This window comes from Helianthus annuus, chromosome 13 (assembly GCF_002127325.2).
Source record: "Helianthus annuus cultivar XRQ/B chromosome 13, HanXRQr2.0-SUNRISE, whole genome shotgun sequence".
NCBI lineage: Eukaryota > Viridiplantae > Streptophyta > Magnoliopsida > Asterales > Asteraceae > Helianthus > Helianthus annuus.
Genome location: NC_035445.2, coordinates 86935248 through 86954530, shown reverse-complemented (window position 1 = coordinate 86954530; position 19283 = coordinate 86935248). Strand labels below are relative to the sequence as shown.

The window sequence follows — 19283 nt, the reverse complement described above, 5'->3', positions numbered from 1 at the left end:
CCTTGTCCACTTCCGGTCAAGAATCCTCGACGGTACACCCTTTATCCAATTATGTCTCTTACAAAAATTTTTCTAGCTCTCATAAAGCCTTTTTGGCGGCCATCAATTCCCATGATGAGCCAAAAACTTTCAAACAAGCTGTGCAAGATGAAAGATGGAAAAAGGCCATGCAAAAGGAAATACGGGCTCTTGAACAGAATTGAACATGGACTTTGGAAACTTTGCCAAAAGGGAAACGAGCCATAGACTCCAAATGGGTCTACAAAATTAAGTACAAACCAAATGGAGAAGTTGAGAGATACAAGGCTCGGCTAGTAGCAAAAGGTTTTACCCAACAGGAAGGAGTGGATTTTCATGATACTTTCGCACCGGTGGCAAAACTGGTTACTGTTAGAACTCTTTTAGCAGTAGTGGTAAAGAAAGATTGGATTGTTCACCAGCTGGATGTAAATAATGCCTTCCTACACGGAGATCTCCACGAAGAAGTATACATGAAGATTCCTCAAGGCTTTTCTATGGAAAACAAAAATCGTGTTTGTCGGCTCAAAAAGTCTCTTTACGGGTTGAAACAGGCCTCCCGCAACTGGTATGAAAAGTTTACATCTTCGCTTCTCAGTCAAAGGTTCAAGCAATCTAAGGCCGATCATTCCTTATTCACATACAAAGAAGAGAACTCTTTTGTTGCAGTCCTCATTTATGTCGATGACGTCATCCTGGTAGGAAACAATCTTGTGAAAATTCAACAAACAAAGAAGTACCTTGATAAACAATTCAGCATCAAGGACTTGGGAAGATTAAAATATTTCCTCGGAATCGAAGTCGCTAAGACATCTGAAGGGTTGGTTCTAAGTCAGCGAAAATTCACTCTGGACATATTAGAAGATAGTGGGATGATGGGTTGTCGACCAAGCTCCTTTCTTATTGAATCAAATCTAAAACTCGATAAAGGCGAAAAGGAGAATCGAGTAGATGCCACCTCGTATCGGCGCTTAATTGGCAGAATGTTATATCTACAGGTTACAAGACCAGACATTGCTTATGCTGTTAACATGTTAAGTCAGTTTGTGGCTAACCCAAGGAAAAATCATATGGATGTTGCAAATCGGGTACTTTGTTACTTAAAAGGAACAGTAGGACAGGGTATTTTACTCCCACGAGCTGGCGAACCCGTCTTAACTGCTTACTGTGACGCAGACTGGCTTGGATGCCCCTATTCTAGACGATCGAGAACCGGATATCTTCTCCTTTTGGGTGGTGCTCCTATTTCTTGGAAGTCCAAGAAACAATCTCTAGTCTCTCGTTCCTCTGCAGAGGCTGAATATAGAGCCATGGCATCCACCGTTAGTGAAATCTTATGGGTCCGATGGTTACTTAAGGATCTACAGATATCCTAACAGCTCCAACAACTCTCTTCTACGATAATCAAGCAGCTCGTCACATTGCTAACAACCCAGTTTTTCATGAACGAACCAAACATGTTGAGATGGACCGTTACTTTGTTCGAGAGAGAGTTGAATCCAAAGAAATCATGACAATGCAAATAAACAGCAACGATCAGATTGCAGATTTACTCACAAAAGGTTTGGGATCTCAGCAACTCCAAACGTTACTTGTCAAGATGGGCATTCGAAACTTACATGCTCCATCTTGAGGGGGAGTAAAGGAAATTATTATGATTTTATTTTTAATTAGCTGTCATATCATTGTGATAATTTTGTTTCCTTTTTCACTAGATTGTTGCCATAGCCGTGCGTTGCGGCGGCGGCATTTTAGTGTTTTATAGATGGCGACATGTTATGTGATTCATTAACCATATAAGGCGTTTCGATGTTTCCGATCTAATTCAGTGTAACCTATATAAGCATTGCGGGCATTTGCGGCTACGGTGTACGATGATGACATTAACGTGTGGTGTCTGCACGTGACATTACGCGTTTTTGACTTTGTCACCCTCGTTACGTTTGTGACATTAACGTAATTAGACATAGATAAAAAAAAATATGTTTCGTTCGTTGCGGTATAGTGTCGTGAAAGTAATTTAGATAACGATGTAAAGTCTTAAAAGTAATTTAGGCATTAACGTGCTTAAACATAAATAAAAAAAGGATAATAATCCTTCGGACATTGCAGTGTCAAGTTAAAGATGATGTAACTTACCTAAAGAATAAAGGGTGTAGGTATCAATTTAGAAAATGCAAATACCAACCTTTGTTTTTATGATATATTAAATAAATAAATTTATTTATAATTATGTGTAACTAATTAGTTTTAGCAAGTCAAATATGAGTATTATCTCGAGAAAAAGATTATAGTTAAAGAAAAGTATCATCACATGAATTAAAAACACTATTTGTAAAAATGATAAGGCCTTGTATTGAACTATTGATCTCACCTTTATAGTGTGACACACAAACCATAAAAGCACATTGCCACTTTGTTTTTAGTTACACAAAGATCAATTATATATAAACTAAGGCGGTGACTGTGGCCACCGACCTTTCGTTTTAATATTATATAAATGTTTCCTTTTTCCTGTATTTAACCTCTTGTACGAGGTCTTTGTTTTTCAATAAAAGAAACCCTAAATTGAATACCAGTTTTCATAATTTAAACATCTAAAGGGTTTTTCCTCTACCACTAGAACATTTACTCAATTTCATCCAACATAACATAATTTAATGACCATGATGATTGGCAGACTTACATCGGTATAGTTATATTTATTAGTAAAGATTAAATACAAGTCTTAACATACTAGATACGGAAAATGAAAATTTTATTTCTTTATTTTTTATATCTACTTAATTACAATGTTTAGTAATTATAAAATATAAAAAAAAAATTCTATTTACTCTAGTAGAGTAATTATGTGTAATCACTCTAGAGTGGTTACATAAATAAATAATTTTTTTTTTCAGATTTTAGGACTAAATTACGTACTTGACAGGATGAGAACCAAACTTTCCTAAACTATAGAAAAAAAAAATCCTCTCCTTTACTTCTCACCTTTTATATGTTAAGCCCATTTGTAAATAACTATTCTCTAATTTTATGAAGCCATATTAATATATGAATTGTTTTTATGTTTTTATTTTAGGAAAATTGGTCTGTAATAATCCCACCTAGACCTTATTGGCCATTAATAATCCCACCTTAGAATATTCCCCCCCCACCAGTCCCACCTTTCACCTATTTTTCCTACAATGGTCCCCCGTTAAAAAAACTTAACGGAGTTAAGCTTTTTTACAAATTACAAACAGATTTTTAGGGCTTTTGATTAGAACAACGAGACGAGTCCATTGATGTAAAACTTGCCTTGAAACGGTGCTCCAAACGATGAAAACGACGCTTCAATTCGGGTGTTTAAATTTCCAATTAACCAAAATCAAGTCACTTGGAGCACCGTTTCGAGGCAAGTTTTACATCAATGGACTCGTATCGTCGTTCTGATCAAAAGCCCTAAAAAATCTGTTTGTAATTTGGAAAAAGGCTTAACTCCGTTAAGTTTTTTTAACGGGGGACCATTGTAGGAAAAATAGGTGAAAGGTGGGACTGGTGGGGGGAATATTTTGAGGTGGGATTATTAATGACCAATAAGGTATAGATGGGATTATTACAGGCCAATTCCCCTTTATTTTATTTATATATAGGTAAAATGAAGATTAAAAAAAACAGTTAACGATATGAAACAATATTATATATGGACAAATGAAAAAAAAAAAAAAAAAAAAAAAAGCTTTTCTGTTCCAAGTGATAGAAGTCTCCTAATTGGTATGATCAGAGTCAAAGCAAATACATGGCAGTTTCGTAGAAAAAAAAAAAAAAACTAAAAACAACCTTTAACAAAAACAAAATACTTTATGTATATTTACTAAGGGTTTGGTTATCCACACATCTCCTATTTTATTTGCACATCCCTAGAACCTAATAGGGTAATATAACTCTTCTTGGTCCAAGCGTATTGAGCTATACACTTCCTATATGTGTACTTGAAGTACAAACTTTTCAGACGGTGGTCTGCCAATTATTAGGGGATCAAGAGAATCATATAGGGCCAGACGCTCCTTGAAGGAATTTTTTTCAAGAGACCAAGGGAATTATATAGTGTCATACGTTCCCTTGAGGAATTTTTTTTCAAGAGCAACATATTGTTCTTGTTATCTTTTTTAACTTTATTTTTTTTAAATTAATTAAGTTGTTTTTTTTTTTTATAAAATGATGTTGGTTTTTTTGTTATAAAATGATGTTGGTTTTTTTGTTATAAATTTTATGAAAGACGTAGTGAAATTAAGTAATCCAAACAAACTAAACATATCCATGCTGTATAACTAATCAAAACAAACATATTCAAATTAAACAAATACAAATACTGAAAATTAAATTCGATTGTTCGTAAAGTACTGCATCATCTAAAAATAACATAAAGCACTATCGTCATCAATCCTCATCAGACTCAGTGAGCTCCTCCTCCGTAAAGTACAAGCCACACCTAGTAGAGGGTGACGAGCTGTGCCGCGTATAGGACGTGCCTGGAGCCTATAAAAATTTAAACAAAATATTCATTACATATCATTAAAAATAAAAACAAAATAATATACCTGCACGGGAAGGTCGGACACAGGAAAGAGCGCATGGTCTGGCCGGACTGTGGAAATGCGGCATGGAAAGCTCGGGCTGAGTATAGGATGGGCCGTAAGCCTATACGAATTTAAAAAAATAATCATTAGATAACATTAATTTGCTCGTAGATAAATGAAATAAAAATAAGATAACATACCTGCATGGACGGGATGGGCTGTGTAAAGGATGACATGGACGGGTCGAGCTGTGTAAAGGATGACATGGACGGGTCGAGCTGCTGCATATAGAACAGGCCCCTGTCTGGATAAACTCGTGGTGGTAGGCGGGGTGGAATATACTTAGACGTCATTAGCCACCACATGTCATCATGCATCCGGCAGTGTCAGAAGCCGCATCGGCTTATTCATGTTATACACAATCGTATCAAGAAGAGGGTTGGTTGACCGAGGCAACCTAATCGCACGATAAACTCTCTGTGGATACTAATGATCCCCCTGTTCATGCTGAGGCGGGAACTCAACATCATCCTTCCTGCCCTCCTGCCCAGCCTCCAAAAGCGGGTGATGTACCAATGGCTTCTTAGGAATCTTGTGGGTTCGATACCCAGACTTCTTAGGCTGTACTACATTGATCAGTACACTTGCCTGTTGTGTGGTTTAGGTTTTAGAAGGTCTTAGTTATAAATTTAAAACTTAGAGTATTTAGTTTAGGGTTAAAATTAGTTAGTTTAATTTGACTAATTTGTGCACATCAAATATATATTCTTGTAGTTTTGTCCATGTATCCTTGTGGATAGGTGTATATGTATATAGGGATAAGTTCGGTAACGGATTAGGGGACTAGAGGAAACGTATTGCCCTATACGCTTCCTATATTTTAGTGACAGGGAATCGTATTGCCCTATCGTTTCCTATACATTACTGACCAGATCTTTTCAGACCTATGAGAATCATATTGCCCTATATGCTTCCTATTGGGGTCACTTTTCAGACCGTTTTAGTTTCTGTTTTGGGCTACCTACATGTCAGAGAGTAGGTACATCGTACCACTAGGAAGCGTATTCCCCTATATGATTCCTATTGGTGTCACATTTAATGCGTCTAAACCCTATAGGAAGCGTATTGGGCTATACGTTTCATATTGAGAGATGTACAAAAATTTTGAGGAATATCTAGATACCATCACCCTTTAATATATATATATATAGGGAGAAGATCATGCGAGAACCACCTCTTATTGCGAGAACCGCGAGAACCAATGTGAACACAACCAAAAATGCCTAAAAATAGCTAAAAATCACACAAATTTTTTTTTTGGCCACTAAAAGTAGCGATTTGAGCATAAAAAATATTAAAAAAAAAAATTTTTTAGATTTTTTTTTTATTTTTTTAGATTTTTTTTAGGTTTTTTGGGAGTTTAGTTTTTAGCATTTTAGCTTGGGGGAGGGGGGGGGGTTAGGTTTTTGGGGGGTGGGGGAGGGGGGTTTAGGTTTTGGGGGGGGGGGGTGGGGGTTAGGTTTTTTTAGGTTTTTTTAGCTATTTTAGGTTGTGTTCATATTGGTTCTCGCGGTTCTCACAATAAATGGAGTTCTCGCATGAGCCCCTCCCTATATATATATATATATATATATATATATATATATATATATATATATATATATATATATATATATATATATATATATATATATATATATATATATATAGGGAGCCGCTAAAATGAAAACCACCTCCAGTTGTAAGAACCGCGAGAACCACTCTTAGCCAATCAGAAGAAGGGGTGTTTTAGTCATTTACTTCCAAATGTCAAATCTATCATCTCCCATCTCTCCTCTCTCCTCTCTCCTCTTTAAAGTTGAAGAACCATCTCTCATCTCTCCTCTCTCCTTTTAGTCTTCATCTTCAACCTCACAAATCTCTGCTCCCCATCTCTCTCTCTCTCGTTGACATCCATACCCAACCTCAAACCAACCACCACATCGCAACCACAGCCCCCACCCCCCGTCACACGCTGAAGAACCACCGACCACAGCACAACCGTCTGGTGGTGGTGCGACGGCGGAAACGAGAAAGGAGGGTGGCGGCAAGGAGATGAGAGAGAACGACGGCGTACGGACAATCCAAATCACTTGTAAGTTTTTGAATCTTTGATCTGTTAATCTGTTATTATACTGTTCAGATCTCAATTTACACTCTAATATTTACACTCAGATTCAACTCTGTAGTTTTTTTTACGGTGATTTCAATCAATTTCTTTCAACAGTTCGTTGTATTGTTAGATTTACGCACGATAATTGTTTGAATTCTGATTATGTGTAGTGTTTTAGAGATAATTGTTCAAAATTTTATTTGGTTTTTTGTAATTTTTTGTTTATATTGTAGATGCATCTGAATTCTGATGTGTGTTAGGTTAAACTTGTGGAGAGTGATTTGGATTTATGATTTTTATATTGTAGGTGTAAGTATTCTAATATTACAGATTAATAAACTTAATTCTGATTTTTGTTAGTTTTAATATTGTGAAAGTGATTTGGATTGATGATTTTTATGCAGGCATATGTGGTGTGTGATTTTTGAATTGTAGGTGTGATTATTGTAATGGTGTGATTACTGATTATCTATGCAGTTAATATCGGTGATATCGGTCCCATTAGTGTTTTTGAAGTTTGAACTATAACTTCTAAGCATTGTGGGACTAGTTTGGGATCAAAGGTTGTTGCAAGCTTTGTGATGAATATAGACTGGTCATCATCGATATATTTGATGCGGTTCAAGTCGGGTTTCGGTTCGGTCAACAACAATCAACTGGAGATTGGTTCAGATTACGGTTCGGATCAGTTTTGGGTGGTTCGGGTTCGCGACACGGTCAAAGTCAGTCACGAAAGTCAACTGGTCAAATCCTAGTCAACGGCAGTCAACTGTCGGGTCAACAGGTCAAACGCTGGTCAAAGATCGTCAAAAGCAGTCCACACGCGACCCGGTAAAGTTAACGACGCGAAAATTAGTTTTAGGATGATATAGTTATTTTTAGATTTAGACTACGCGAATCGAGCTCGACCGATACCTCTAGTGTTTATCTATGTTTTAGTTTGTCGAAAATTTATTATATATTGATTGAATCAGTTGAAATATTGTTGAATCTTGAAAAATATATCGACACTCATTTGTCGGGATCGACCAAAAACAAAGGAACCTCTGTCCGTTTTGCGTTTTCTGGGTGTGTTCGTGTTGCGTAAAAAAGTTTTTGTAAAAAAAAATGTTAAACCGTAAACTTTTTAACCTAAAACGTAAAAATGTAAAACGTAAAAAGTTTTACATAAAATGTGAAAAGTTTTTCGTAAAACGTAAAAAGTTTTAGGTAAAATGTAAAACGTAATTTTTTTTTAGTAAAACGTAAAAAACGGCTCGTAAAACGTAAAAAAAACGTTAACGTAAAAAACCGGCGCGTAAAACGTAAAAAACCGGCGCGTTAAACGTAAAAACGTAAAAAACGTTAACGTAAAAAAACCGCCGCGTAAAACGTAAAAAACCGGCGCGTTAAACGTAAAAACGTAAAAAACGTTAACGTAAAAAATCGACGCGTAAATGTAAAAAAAGTTGACGTAAAAAACCGGGACGTAAAACGCAAAAAACCGGCGTGTAAAACGTAAATAACGTTAACGTAAAAAACCGGCGCGTAAAACGTAAAAAAACGTTAACGTAAAAAACCAGCGCGTAAAACGCAAAAAAACGTTGACGTAAAAAACCGGGACGTAAAACGCAAAAAACCGGCGCGTAAAACGTAAATAACGTTAACGTAAAAACCCGGACGTAAAACGCAAAAAAACGGCGCGTAAAACGTATACAACGTTAACGTAAAAAACCGGGGCGGAAAACGTAAAAACGGCGCGTTGAAAAAACGACGCGTGAAAACGTTAAAGGTTTTAGGTAAAACGTAAATTGTAAATTTTTTTAGTAAAACGTAAAAAACCGTCGCGTAAAACGTAAAAACGTAAAAACTGTTAACGTAAAAAACCGGCGCGTAAAACATAAAAAAACGTTAACGTAAAAAACCGGCGCGTAAAACGTAAAAAACGCTAACGTAAAAAACCGGCGCATAAAACGTAAATAATATTAACGTAAAAACGGCGCGTTAAAAAACGGCGCGTTAAAATCCGGCGTTAAAAACGGCGTTAAAAAAACGGTGTTAAAAAACGGCCCGTTAAAAAACGGCGTTAAAAAAACGGCGCGTAAAAAACGGCGTTAAAAAAACGGCGCGTTAAAAACGGCTCGTAAAAAAACGGCGTTAAAAAAATGGCGCGTAAAAAACGACCCTTGAAAAATGGCTCGTAAAAAACGGCGCGTTAAAAAACGGCGCGTTAAAAAACGGCGTTAAAAACGGCGCGTCAAAAAAACATAAAACGTAAATTGTAAAAAGTATAAAAATCTTTTAAAAAAATCTGAATTTAAAAATGTTTTTAATAAAGAAATTATGTTTAAAAAATAAAAGTAATTAAAAGTAATTAATGAATAGGACAAAAAGGCAATTAAATATATTATATATAAAAAGACAAAAAAAGTAATTTTACTTAAATATCCTTTTCAATTAAAATATTAAAGACATAATAAGACAAAAAATACTTAATATTATTTTTTAATACTTTTAATCTCATCCATTCATCATCTTGATCTAATGGCTAGAAAGTGGTTCACGCAGTTCTTACAACTGGAGGTGGTTTTCATTTTAGCGGTCCCCTATATATATATATAGGGGGCTGCTAGAATGAGAACCACCTCGAGTTGTAAGAACCGCGAGAACTACTTGATCCGGGGCGAGGTGGACCATTTTTTTTTTCAAAAACGTAGATGCGTGTATTATAAACACATTCGTAAAAAAAAATTTAAAAAAAAAAATGCCGTGCGTGTGGGTTTTTACACCACAAGTTTGTGGTTTACGAGTTCTGTAAATTTACGGAACTCGTAAACCACAAACTTGTTGTGTAAAAAACTACACGCACGGCATTTTTAAAATCTTTTTTTTTACGAATGTGTTTATAATACATGCATCTACGTTTTTGAAAAAAAAAAATTTGGTCCACCTCGCCTCGTACGGTGTGGTTCTCGCGGTTCTTACAACTCGAGGTGGTTCTCATTCTAGCGGTCCCCTATATATATATATATATATATATATATAGTGGAGGGTTCAAATGAGAAGAAAATTTTTGTAAGAATAAAAAGAATAAGTTTTGAACCAATAGAAATGCTCCATTTTACTTCATTTAGTATGTATATTTAATGTTATTTATAAGGGCATATAGGTAAATTTCTAATTGTAATTAATTAGCTAACTAATTAAAGTTGTAACTCACTTTTAAATATACTCTCTCAAGATAAAATAATTTAGGGTAAATGACAATTTTCGACATGTGTAGGATAAATTTTAGTATATGTGTAGGATAAATTCTTAAATGTGTAAGATAAATTTAGATATGCGTAGTGTAAATTGCGGTAAGTGTAAGACATATGTAGGATAAATTTTGAAATGTGTAGGATAAAATGTTTTTTACTTTATTAATTAGAGATAACATAATTAATGGAAGGAGTTACAATATTTAATGTTTTACCATTTTGCCTTTTCTTATTTTTCTTCTCACATTAAATTTCTTCTCAAATAAACCTTCTCATATATATATATATATATATATATATATATATATATATATATATATATATATATATATATATAGTCAGTGTTTGATGTCGATATAGATATAACCAAATACACACAAATTCAATGATCAATTGTTTACCTTGCCCAGATTACTCTTTAAGGCTATCATGAACAATGCAAAGCAACTTTCCATGAGTGAAAACTACTTTATTCGAAAATGTGACATCTAAACACTGTATTTTGGTCATCATCTCAGGTTTATCAATGCCAAGCAACTTTCCTAAGGGTGGAAGGGGTGATCCACAAATGGAGAGTGATAAACTTTTCCACTAGTTAATAATCTCATGCCATGTCAACTCCCCACTCCACTCCCATTTTACATTCAATCACTAGGAGTGTTCAAACATACAGGGAGTCCATTCCCTTTATTTTTTATTTCTAGAAATTATGCATTAATAAATAAAACATATTTTAGTGAAAATAAAAGTACAATAAATTAAAAAAAGATATTACGTTAAATTAAAATAAATAAAATTACACTAATATAAAAATAAGACAACGCGTTAAAGAAAAATAAATAAAATGACATTAAAATATAAAAAGACATTTTAAAACTAAAACTAACTTAACTATTTGTCATCGGAATCCGCCAAAATGTAAGGTAAATCTTGTTCTCCAAGATGCTCCATAAGATCATATTTTAGTCTCCAATGCGTACCTTCATCAATGAGCTTAGTATCACCGAAAACGGGCTCGACTGGAGGATCCCTAATATGTACCGGTGTAATCGAGTTTCCGTTGTCTTTTAGAATCATGTTATGCATAATAATGCACGCATATACGACATTCCTAATCTTTTTTACACGCATAGCATGCATTGGTCGATTAAGTATACCCCATTTTGACTTTAAAACACCAAAAGCCTGTTCCACATCTTTTCTTGCCGCCCCATGTTGCCTCTTGAACTTCTTTTCTTTCATAATGTGAGGATACGGAAATGATTTCACAAACACGGACCAAGGAGGGTAGATTCCATCGGTAAGATAGTATCCACGCTTGTACAAGTGGTTGTTCACGTAAAGTGAGCATTTTGGTGTAGTTCCATTTCGTGGAGTAACAAATAACATAGATTGTTGGAGCACGTTGATGTCGTTTTATGAACTTGGTGGACCACAAAAAACATTCCAAATCCACAAATCTTGAGAGGCCACCACTTCAAGCATAATTGTCGTGTTACCTATGACCCCCCCCTCATATATTAGCCCCGCAACTCTGTTGGACACATTCTCCAAACAAAATTTGTACATTCAAGACTACCCAACATAACAGGAAGGTGATGTTTCTCCTCATGAGCTTGGAACAAAACCGCAACGTCGTGGCTTGTTGGTCTACGTAAGAACTCGGAAGCATATAAATTACATACCGTTTCGCAAAAATATTCTAAACACTCACGGGAAGTCCTTTCGGCCATATTTAAATACTCGTCGTTCTCGTCTGGAGGGTTACCGGTTGCAAGTTGTTTAATCGCTGATGTAACTTTTTGCAATGCTGTAAAACCCTTATTCATTATCCCATCCACGCCGTCTTGAAACCACGAGTTATTCGCTTGCACGCCACTCACAATTCTTAAAAACAACCTTCTCGACATACGAAACCTATGACGAAAAACTTCTTTGTTGAATTTGGGCTCCTCGACAAAATAATCTGCCATAAGGGTTTCTTGACTGATGAAACAATGGTTAACCGGGCAGGGTTAACTCACTGGTCTCGTCAAGAAGGGGTAATCCCTTCCTCTCGAGGATCGCTGGCTGGTCAACGGTGGGTTGATCTCCTGCACAAGGAAACAAACCGTGACTCGTAACAAGGAGGATGGGGTGGGGGGTGCTCCTTGTTACCACTCTCCGGCGTGAGAATCAATAGTCTGCTTGGGAAGCAAAGTATGTTAGTAGTAGTAGTGAGAGAGTTCTGAAGAGATACCTCAAACCTGGTTTGGGGTTGGTATTTATAGCCGAGGAGTGAAGGAGGAGGTGGATGGATAGACTGACGGCATGCTGCACCTTTGCAGGCGTGTCAGACATGTTGGCCGGGGAGGCGACGCCACGTCAGTCTGTTGCTTACGTAGCCCTGACAGGCGGCTGCCATTGGTGCTACTTGCTCTGTGGTGTCGGTCCCACTTGATGAGTAGACAGGGTGCGGTGCAAGCCGCATCGCTGTCTACGGTAACTGTAGATGTTCCCGCGTTCTACTCTTTTGATCAAGAAATACGCGAGATGCGGTGCCAGGCCGCATCGTCAGCTGTGGTGACTGTTGCTGTTATCCAGCTTCTCTGTATTGATAGAAGTGTTCACTGGATGTGGTGCGGGGCCGCATCGCTGTGAATACTTCCGTTTTCATACACCAGATGCGGTGCCAGCCGCATCGCTATACCGTTCTCATATTCCAGGTAAGTCCTCCTCCATCACTGGACAGATTGGATTCAACCACTGTGTCGATGCGTTCCCGCATGGACATAAGTAGGTTGTTAGCTAGTGGGGGTTTTGATAAGGGTAATGGTCACTCGCGGTCGATGCTGACGCGAGATCTGGGACCATACCCCTTCAAGTCCCCCAGTCTAGTGTTGCTGCCATATGCAAGTTGCATGTGGGAGGAGTACTGGACTATGGTGTTTAGAAGGTAGTTTGGAGTCTGGAGAAGATCCTAGGCCATGTGGATGGTCTTTGCTCTTTGTAAATCAAGCTGGAGGTCTGGAAGGGTCATTTGATGCCTCTTCCGTACCGGTGAGATTGTTTCGTCTGATGCGAAATTCTCAGCCTCGGGTTGGGTGCCACCTGTTGGTGTGTCGAACCAACCTTGAGACCTTGCTGGGCGTATGCACAAACTTCGAACCAATCTCTGAGATGGTGGTTGAAGGTGTGCACAAACTTCGAACCAACCTTTGAGGTGGTGAATGAAGAAGAGAGTTTTCTTCTGTCATAATTGGACATCGAATGATGATCCCTTTTGTGGGGTGTTCATGTTCTTCCAATTAGCTCTCTAGTAACCGCACGTCCTTTACGGTTACCTCGTTGCTTGACATTGTTGGCCATGGTTGTGGGAACAATGTTGGGTACTTGCGTCATTGTTGGCCATGTTTGGTCGAACAATGTGACCCTGGATAATGGTCAAATAAACATGGTCATAGGCATGGTGATGCCCACCATTGTTTATTCTATCCGTCTTACAAGTAGGGTAACAAAGTTATAAGCAGACTTGTTACCGCTGTTCGATGGCTTGTTGTTCGATGAGATCTCGTATGATCATTGGGGATCTCGTCCGCATCTCTTCCTTAAACACCTTCCTTCACGCTCCAATACCGAGGAGTTTTCTGTGAAGTAGTTTCGTTCATCGATGTGAACTTAGTTGTGGCTCTTCCGTAGCAACCGTTTGCGGAAGCTATGGTTGTGTCCGCAGCGACTCATGAGTGTCTGCGGTTTTGTCACCCCATATTCGCTTGAAACGGGTGTGTTGCTCGGATGTGGCTCTTGAAGGTTCAGGAGTCAGGGTTGCTGATGTGTGTGCGCGTACATTCCCTTCCTTCTTCTCGTTGAAGAAGTTGTTTATGCACCCTCTGTGGTTGTGAACCGGACAGGAGGGATTTGAAGCTTGAAGAGAATGAAGGCAATGTGGTTTACCTGTTTCTGAGATGCGTTTCAGTCCAAAGAACAATGCTGGTTCTGAGTATCTGACACACCTGTACGGGCTCGTGTGTGTCAGCTCCGCATATTCCACGTGTGCTCGTGGGTATGTGCGGACATGTTTATACCCCTTAACCATGGAAAGATATAATTTTTTTGGCTATTTTATGGGGTATGTAAAAAAACGACATGCGGTATGGGTTATGGTGCGGTATACCAGAGAAACCGCATGCCGCTTGTGTTTGGATAATGTTGTCGCTTTTTGTTGTACATGTGGCTGAGCGCACGTGTGAGTTGGTGGAAGTTGGTGAGATTTTCTGGCATGTGCTGAAATGAAAGGACAGTTGCACTGCCCGAGGTCATTAAATGCACTGTAGCAGGAGTGTAAACGTCTCCTTTGGCAGGCGCGTGGGCGGCCACGCGCGCGTGATAACCGTCAGCGGAACCGTCGCTGTACACGTGTTGCCGCATAATTGGTTCTTTTTGAACGTGATGATTCGTTTTCTCCCTCCGCATTAATTGCGATGAGTATATAAGGGGAAACCATTCGTGGTTTCCCCTCACTTGTTCAAAAATTTCAAAAATTCTGGTGAGAGAAAAAGTTTCATCTGTGTTCTCCGATAGGATTTTCTGAAATTCCGGTGAGGTAGTTTGAGTTTTTCCACTCACTTTCTTCCGTTTCTTCTATATTTCTGATGGCTGAACCATCAAGTCCACACAATGTGGAGAGTGAAAACCCTGAACAGCCGGTTGTGGCGGCTGATGAAGATGAAGATGATGACGGTGGTGCCGTCGGTGGTGGTTTACCGGTATTGAAGTGGACGAAAGGTGGTTTTAAAAACCTGATGACCACTATTCAGATGGCCCACGACTGGAAAGCCACTTACCCACAAGAGGGTGATACTGGTGCCGATGCTCCGGCCGGCTATATCACCCTGTGGGCTGATTTTTTCACCGATGGCAACCTTCGATTGCCGGTGACAGTGTTTGTTGCTGAGGTGCTAGAGTACTATCATCTCCATATTTCCCAACTAAGTCCATTTGGGATGTTCCGGATTAGGAACTTTGAGTACACCTTTCGTGCCCATAGGTTGGACGTCACCGTTGAGAATTTCCGGCGGTTTTACCAGTTGACGGTGAACACCGGATTTTTTTCTTTTACTCAACGACATGGGAGTTTCAAGTTGATGACACCCCCAAGGGTGTGACCGGTTGGAAGAGGAAATTCTTTTACGTCAAAGCCTGTGCGGTCTACGCCCATATGACTTTTCGGGACGTAAATGTGGGTGTTACGGATGAGGATATTCCTGTTGCCACCGCAAAGACTGTGGATTGGTTCTCTAGGCTGCGGCCTATTGAACTCAAGAAGTTAGACAACAACCAGTAGTGGGTGTTGCGGATGATGCTCAGCAGGCCGGATAGGAAGGCAAGGCCCGTTCTGCGGGAAAAGAGTGGTGGTAAGTCTGCTACTCTTTTATTGTTTTTCCTTGCTTCATTATCTTTTTATTAATGTGCATGTGCTTTATCAGCGAATGCGGTTGGCCTGTGGAGGATGTTTGAGCCCGATTTCGAGGGTAAAGTTGAGTTGATCCCGTGTGATTTGCTGGAAGGTTTTAATTTGGAGATTGTGGGCAACTTCCGCGTTCCCACACGTGATGTGCTGAAGGCACCCGTGCCAGAAGGCCCGGGTATTTTCTAAGTTGCTCTTTGTTTTCAAAGATCACCTTTGTAACTTGTTTGCTTGATTTCTTTAATGCAGGTATCCTTAGGGATCTGGGGAAGTTTGAAAAGCGCATCCCCAAGAAACAAGTGGAGAAGAAGCAAGTGAACAAAGCCGCGCGGGGTTGTGGTAAGGAGAAGACTGAGGGTTCAGTTGCCCCTCCTCCGGTGTCACAGGCCGCAGGTACCTATCGCTCTTGTTATCGCAGATATACCGATTACGTGGTAGTATCTGACACCCTTGAGGGTTTGGGTATTCCAGGTAGTGGTGCGGCTGTGGGTGGAACCGCTGCGGGTTCTACTGTTGCCGGTAAAAAGAGGGAACCGGAGCAGACAGCTACTGGTGGTGGTGAATTGAAGCGTCGGAAGCTGCAGTCTAAAAGGACTGATCCGACTCAAAAGAAACCCTCGGTCCCTGCTGGTAAGTGTTTAACTTTGCAAGTGTTTTGTATGCACCACTTGTTTATTAATAGTTATTGCCTTGTTTGTATTGCAGAACCCCAAGATGCAGGATATTCCTTCTTTGATGCTCCTTTGTCTCCCTCGCATACCACAGCTGCAGATGCGGGGGTACCAAAGGAGCCTGCGACACCTTTTGTTAAGGTGGTTCCTGATCCCACCGTGCAGGTGGGGAAAACGGTGGAGAAGACTGCGTCCCAGATTTTTGATACTGTGGATTCCTCCAACAACCTGATCAGTCCAAATGATGAAGGACTGGACCTGAGGTTTTCTGATGTTGGACCACAAAAATCTGGGGCTGGATCTCAGAAGTCGCCAACTGCTGAGAAGGCTTCTGGTTCCGCGTCCGGGGGTGCGGGTTATGAAGGACCTCCAATTCAGCCTGGAGAATCTGAGTTGGAACATTACTACCGTACGTACACCCTGGATCGGAGTACGTGTTATCATCGACCCCCTTGGAGTGTGTTGCAGGGGGATGATATTTCTAATGATCCTTCTGCATGTAAGGAAATTCTGGGTGGTCTGGGCACCCCATTTGAAGTTGAACGTGCCCGTTCCGCGCCCCGTGAGCTGCGTATCAACCAACTTTCTACCATGTTAGTAGGAAGTTCCATAGTGGCGAACGCCATTTTGGAAGATTACAAGGTGCTAGGCCGCAGGGAGGAGGAAGCTGCTCGCTTGCGGGCCGAAGCGAAATGCGGAGCAGCTTGAAAGGGATAGAGCTACTTTTGAGAAGCAGAAACCGACCGCAGAGTGGTGTCACACCCCGATTTCCACGTGTCTCACCGGTGGGCCCGGTGGGGGATTACCGTGACGTAGTTGGCAACATTATAGTCAAACCACACAATATAAATGAATGCACAGCGGAAGCATAAAGATAAATATATTTCAACGTTAAGTGTAATATCAAAGTATCACCATTGTTGAAATAACAATCCACAGGGGATCAATAATAATAATAAAGTATTGTTCAACAGACTTCAGGTATCTTAAGCTTGCGAGACTTCTAATGATGCTAAGGAGAAATCCCAGCCAATTACGCATAGTACCTGCATTTAGTCTTTTTGGGAAAATACGTCAGTTTACACTGGTAAATACATTCAACTGACACTTTTGTAAAATGTTTAATAAAATTGATTTAAATGCTCAAGGCACAAACTCTTTATAACTTGGGATAATTTATAATCAAATCTTGTAAAGAATTACATGTTACTATGCGTTCGGTCGCCCGGGTCGTGCCGGGTTAAAGTTTAATAGACATGCCACATAGCATAAAACCGTGGTGGGTAAACCAACGGCTACACTTTTATAGTCATGGACATAATGCCGGGTGTACGCCTACACCCGGATGTCAAGGTCGTGGCCATTTCGTAAAATGCTGCCAAGGATATCCGGGACATGGTCATTAAGCCCCAAAAGGCGCAAAGCCAACAAAACAAGTTTTTAAACGGGTCACATTGATAATACCCAACTACTAATGAGTTGGGGTCAATTGCCCGACCAAGCGGTATTTTAAATACCGTAACCCAAGCCCGTATAACGGAAAATAAGTTAAAAGTATTTACCTTTGCAAGTATAATTCCTTAATTGAAATAAATTGCAGATAGCTTTTACTGGTCCCCTAATCTGGAACGAAGGTTTAAATTAACCTATTAGAATCCTAACGGGTCTTTAATTTAGCCGTAGCTTAGACCGGTCAGTTTTGAAGGATAGTTACGGTTTAATCGCGTGAAAGGCGAAAACCGTGAATGGAGTGTGATTTTGACCCAACAAGTTTGAAGACTTGTTTTACATGGGCATAATAACCATACTCTGGATTTTTGGGTCAAAACAATATGGTTTGACCCGTTTCGGCTAATTTATGTAAACTAGTTACATAAGCCGAACCGTGCGCGCAAAAGGCGCAACGGGTAACCGTAAGAGTCCTACACTGTTTTCCTAAGTCAATATGCTTTAAAGAGGTTGTGGTATCAGTAGGATACCTTCCATAATGCCCGTAACGAGTTTAAGTTCATAATATGCCCCGTAGGGGTATTTCGGTCTTTTTAAAGATTATAAAAGAGGTTTCTGAGTTCTACAGGAAATCTGAGTTTTCCGAACAATTTATAAAGTCTAAAATACTTTTTTATTATTTAAAATCAGTGGCAACTGGAATCGGGTCAAAAGACCTTGTAGAACTCAAGTTATGGCCGAAAAGGGTATATTCGGTATTTACCGAACCGTTGCCATAACCGCAGGTTATGAGCAGGTTAAAAATAATTAAAAATCTTTAAAAATCCCAAAATATTATTTTACAACAGTGAGTAAAAGGTTTGGTGTCGAAATATGGGTTTAGATAGGCGTTATGCTAATTGCGCTACTAAATGACTAAAGTTTCCGTAATTTGCGCTATTTAGCATAACTCCTATTCTGGACCTCGGATTGACATGAAATTTTAGGGACATGCTTAGAAATCAGTAACTAAGGTTATGATTCTTTCACATGTCCGAAATTCTCGTTTTAAATCAAAAAGGGCGTTACGGTCAACTTTTAAGCATTTAACGGAAATGTGTAAAAGACTCGGACAAACAACGAACCGGTCACAGAGGGTTATACCATCATGTAACCTGGTCCTAAGAGAGTCCTAAGGTATATCTAAATCAAACTTTAACGGGTCAGAGCTGAAGTCAAAACAAAAGTCAAAGCTTTTGCGACTTTCGGCTCTGAACTGGGTCAAAACAGTAAATGGTCGGATCCAACAAGCTTAGATTACTTAATATACTTATTATCATGTTCTATGAGTGTTTAAACAGGTTACATATCATCTACATTACTGATTATGCAAGAAATCGCAAAATAGCATTTTTGTTGACTTTTTCTAAGCACGTTTGACTCGACATTTGAACTAGTTAGAGTGGGAATCAGAGGGTGCCCTTTTAGGGGTTTAAAGCCAACATGATTACCAACATATAACTATCTTTGATTCGACAAACCACTGGACCATTCGTGATTTATCGCAAAGTCAATCGTTAACTACGACGGATTGACTTTTAAGCTAAACTAAGCAATAACTAAACCACCAAAGGGTTAGGCAACTTACAGAAGCTTGGTGCACGACTTAGGATGTTAGAAGAGTGCTTGAGAGCTCCGGAGATGACTTAAAATGCAGGTTTGAGGTGTGATTCACTCATGTGCAATGTGGTGCCTTTTATAGTGAAAATT

General features: G+C 39.2%; 1 protein-coding gene across 1 annotated transcript; it reads left to right on the top strand.

Moving 5' to 3' along the window:
* The first annotated feature begins 491 nt into the window (after positions 1-491).
* LOC110901205 (uncharacterized mitochondrial protein AtMg00810-like) lies at positions 492-1394 on the top strand. Its single transcript, XM_022148048.1, has one exon. The coding sequence runs from the start codon at positions 492-494 to the stop codon at positions 1392-1394; it is 903 nt and encodes a 300-aa protein (XP_022003740.1).
* Positions 1395-19283: the final 17889 nt, after the last annotated feature.

Excerpts from the sequence above, each read along its gene's own strand:
- LOC110901205 (XM_022148048.1), top strand. The coding sequence starts at position 492 with ATGAAGATTCCTCAAGGCTTTTCTATGGAAAACAAAAATCGTGTTTGT.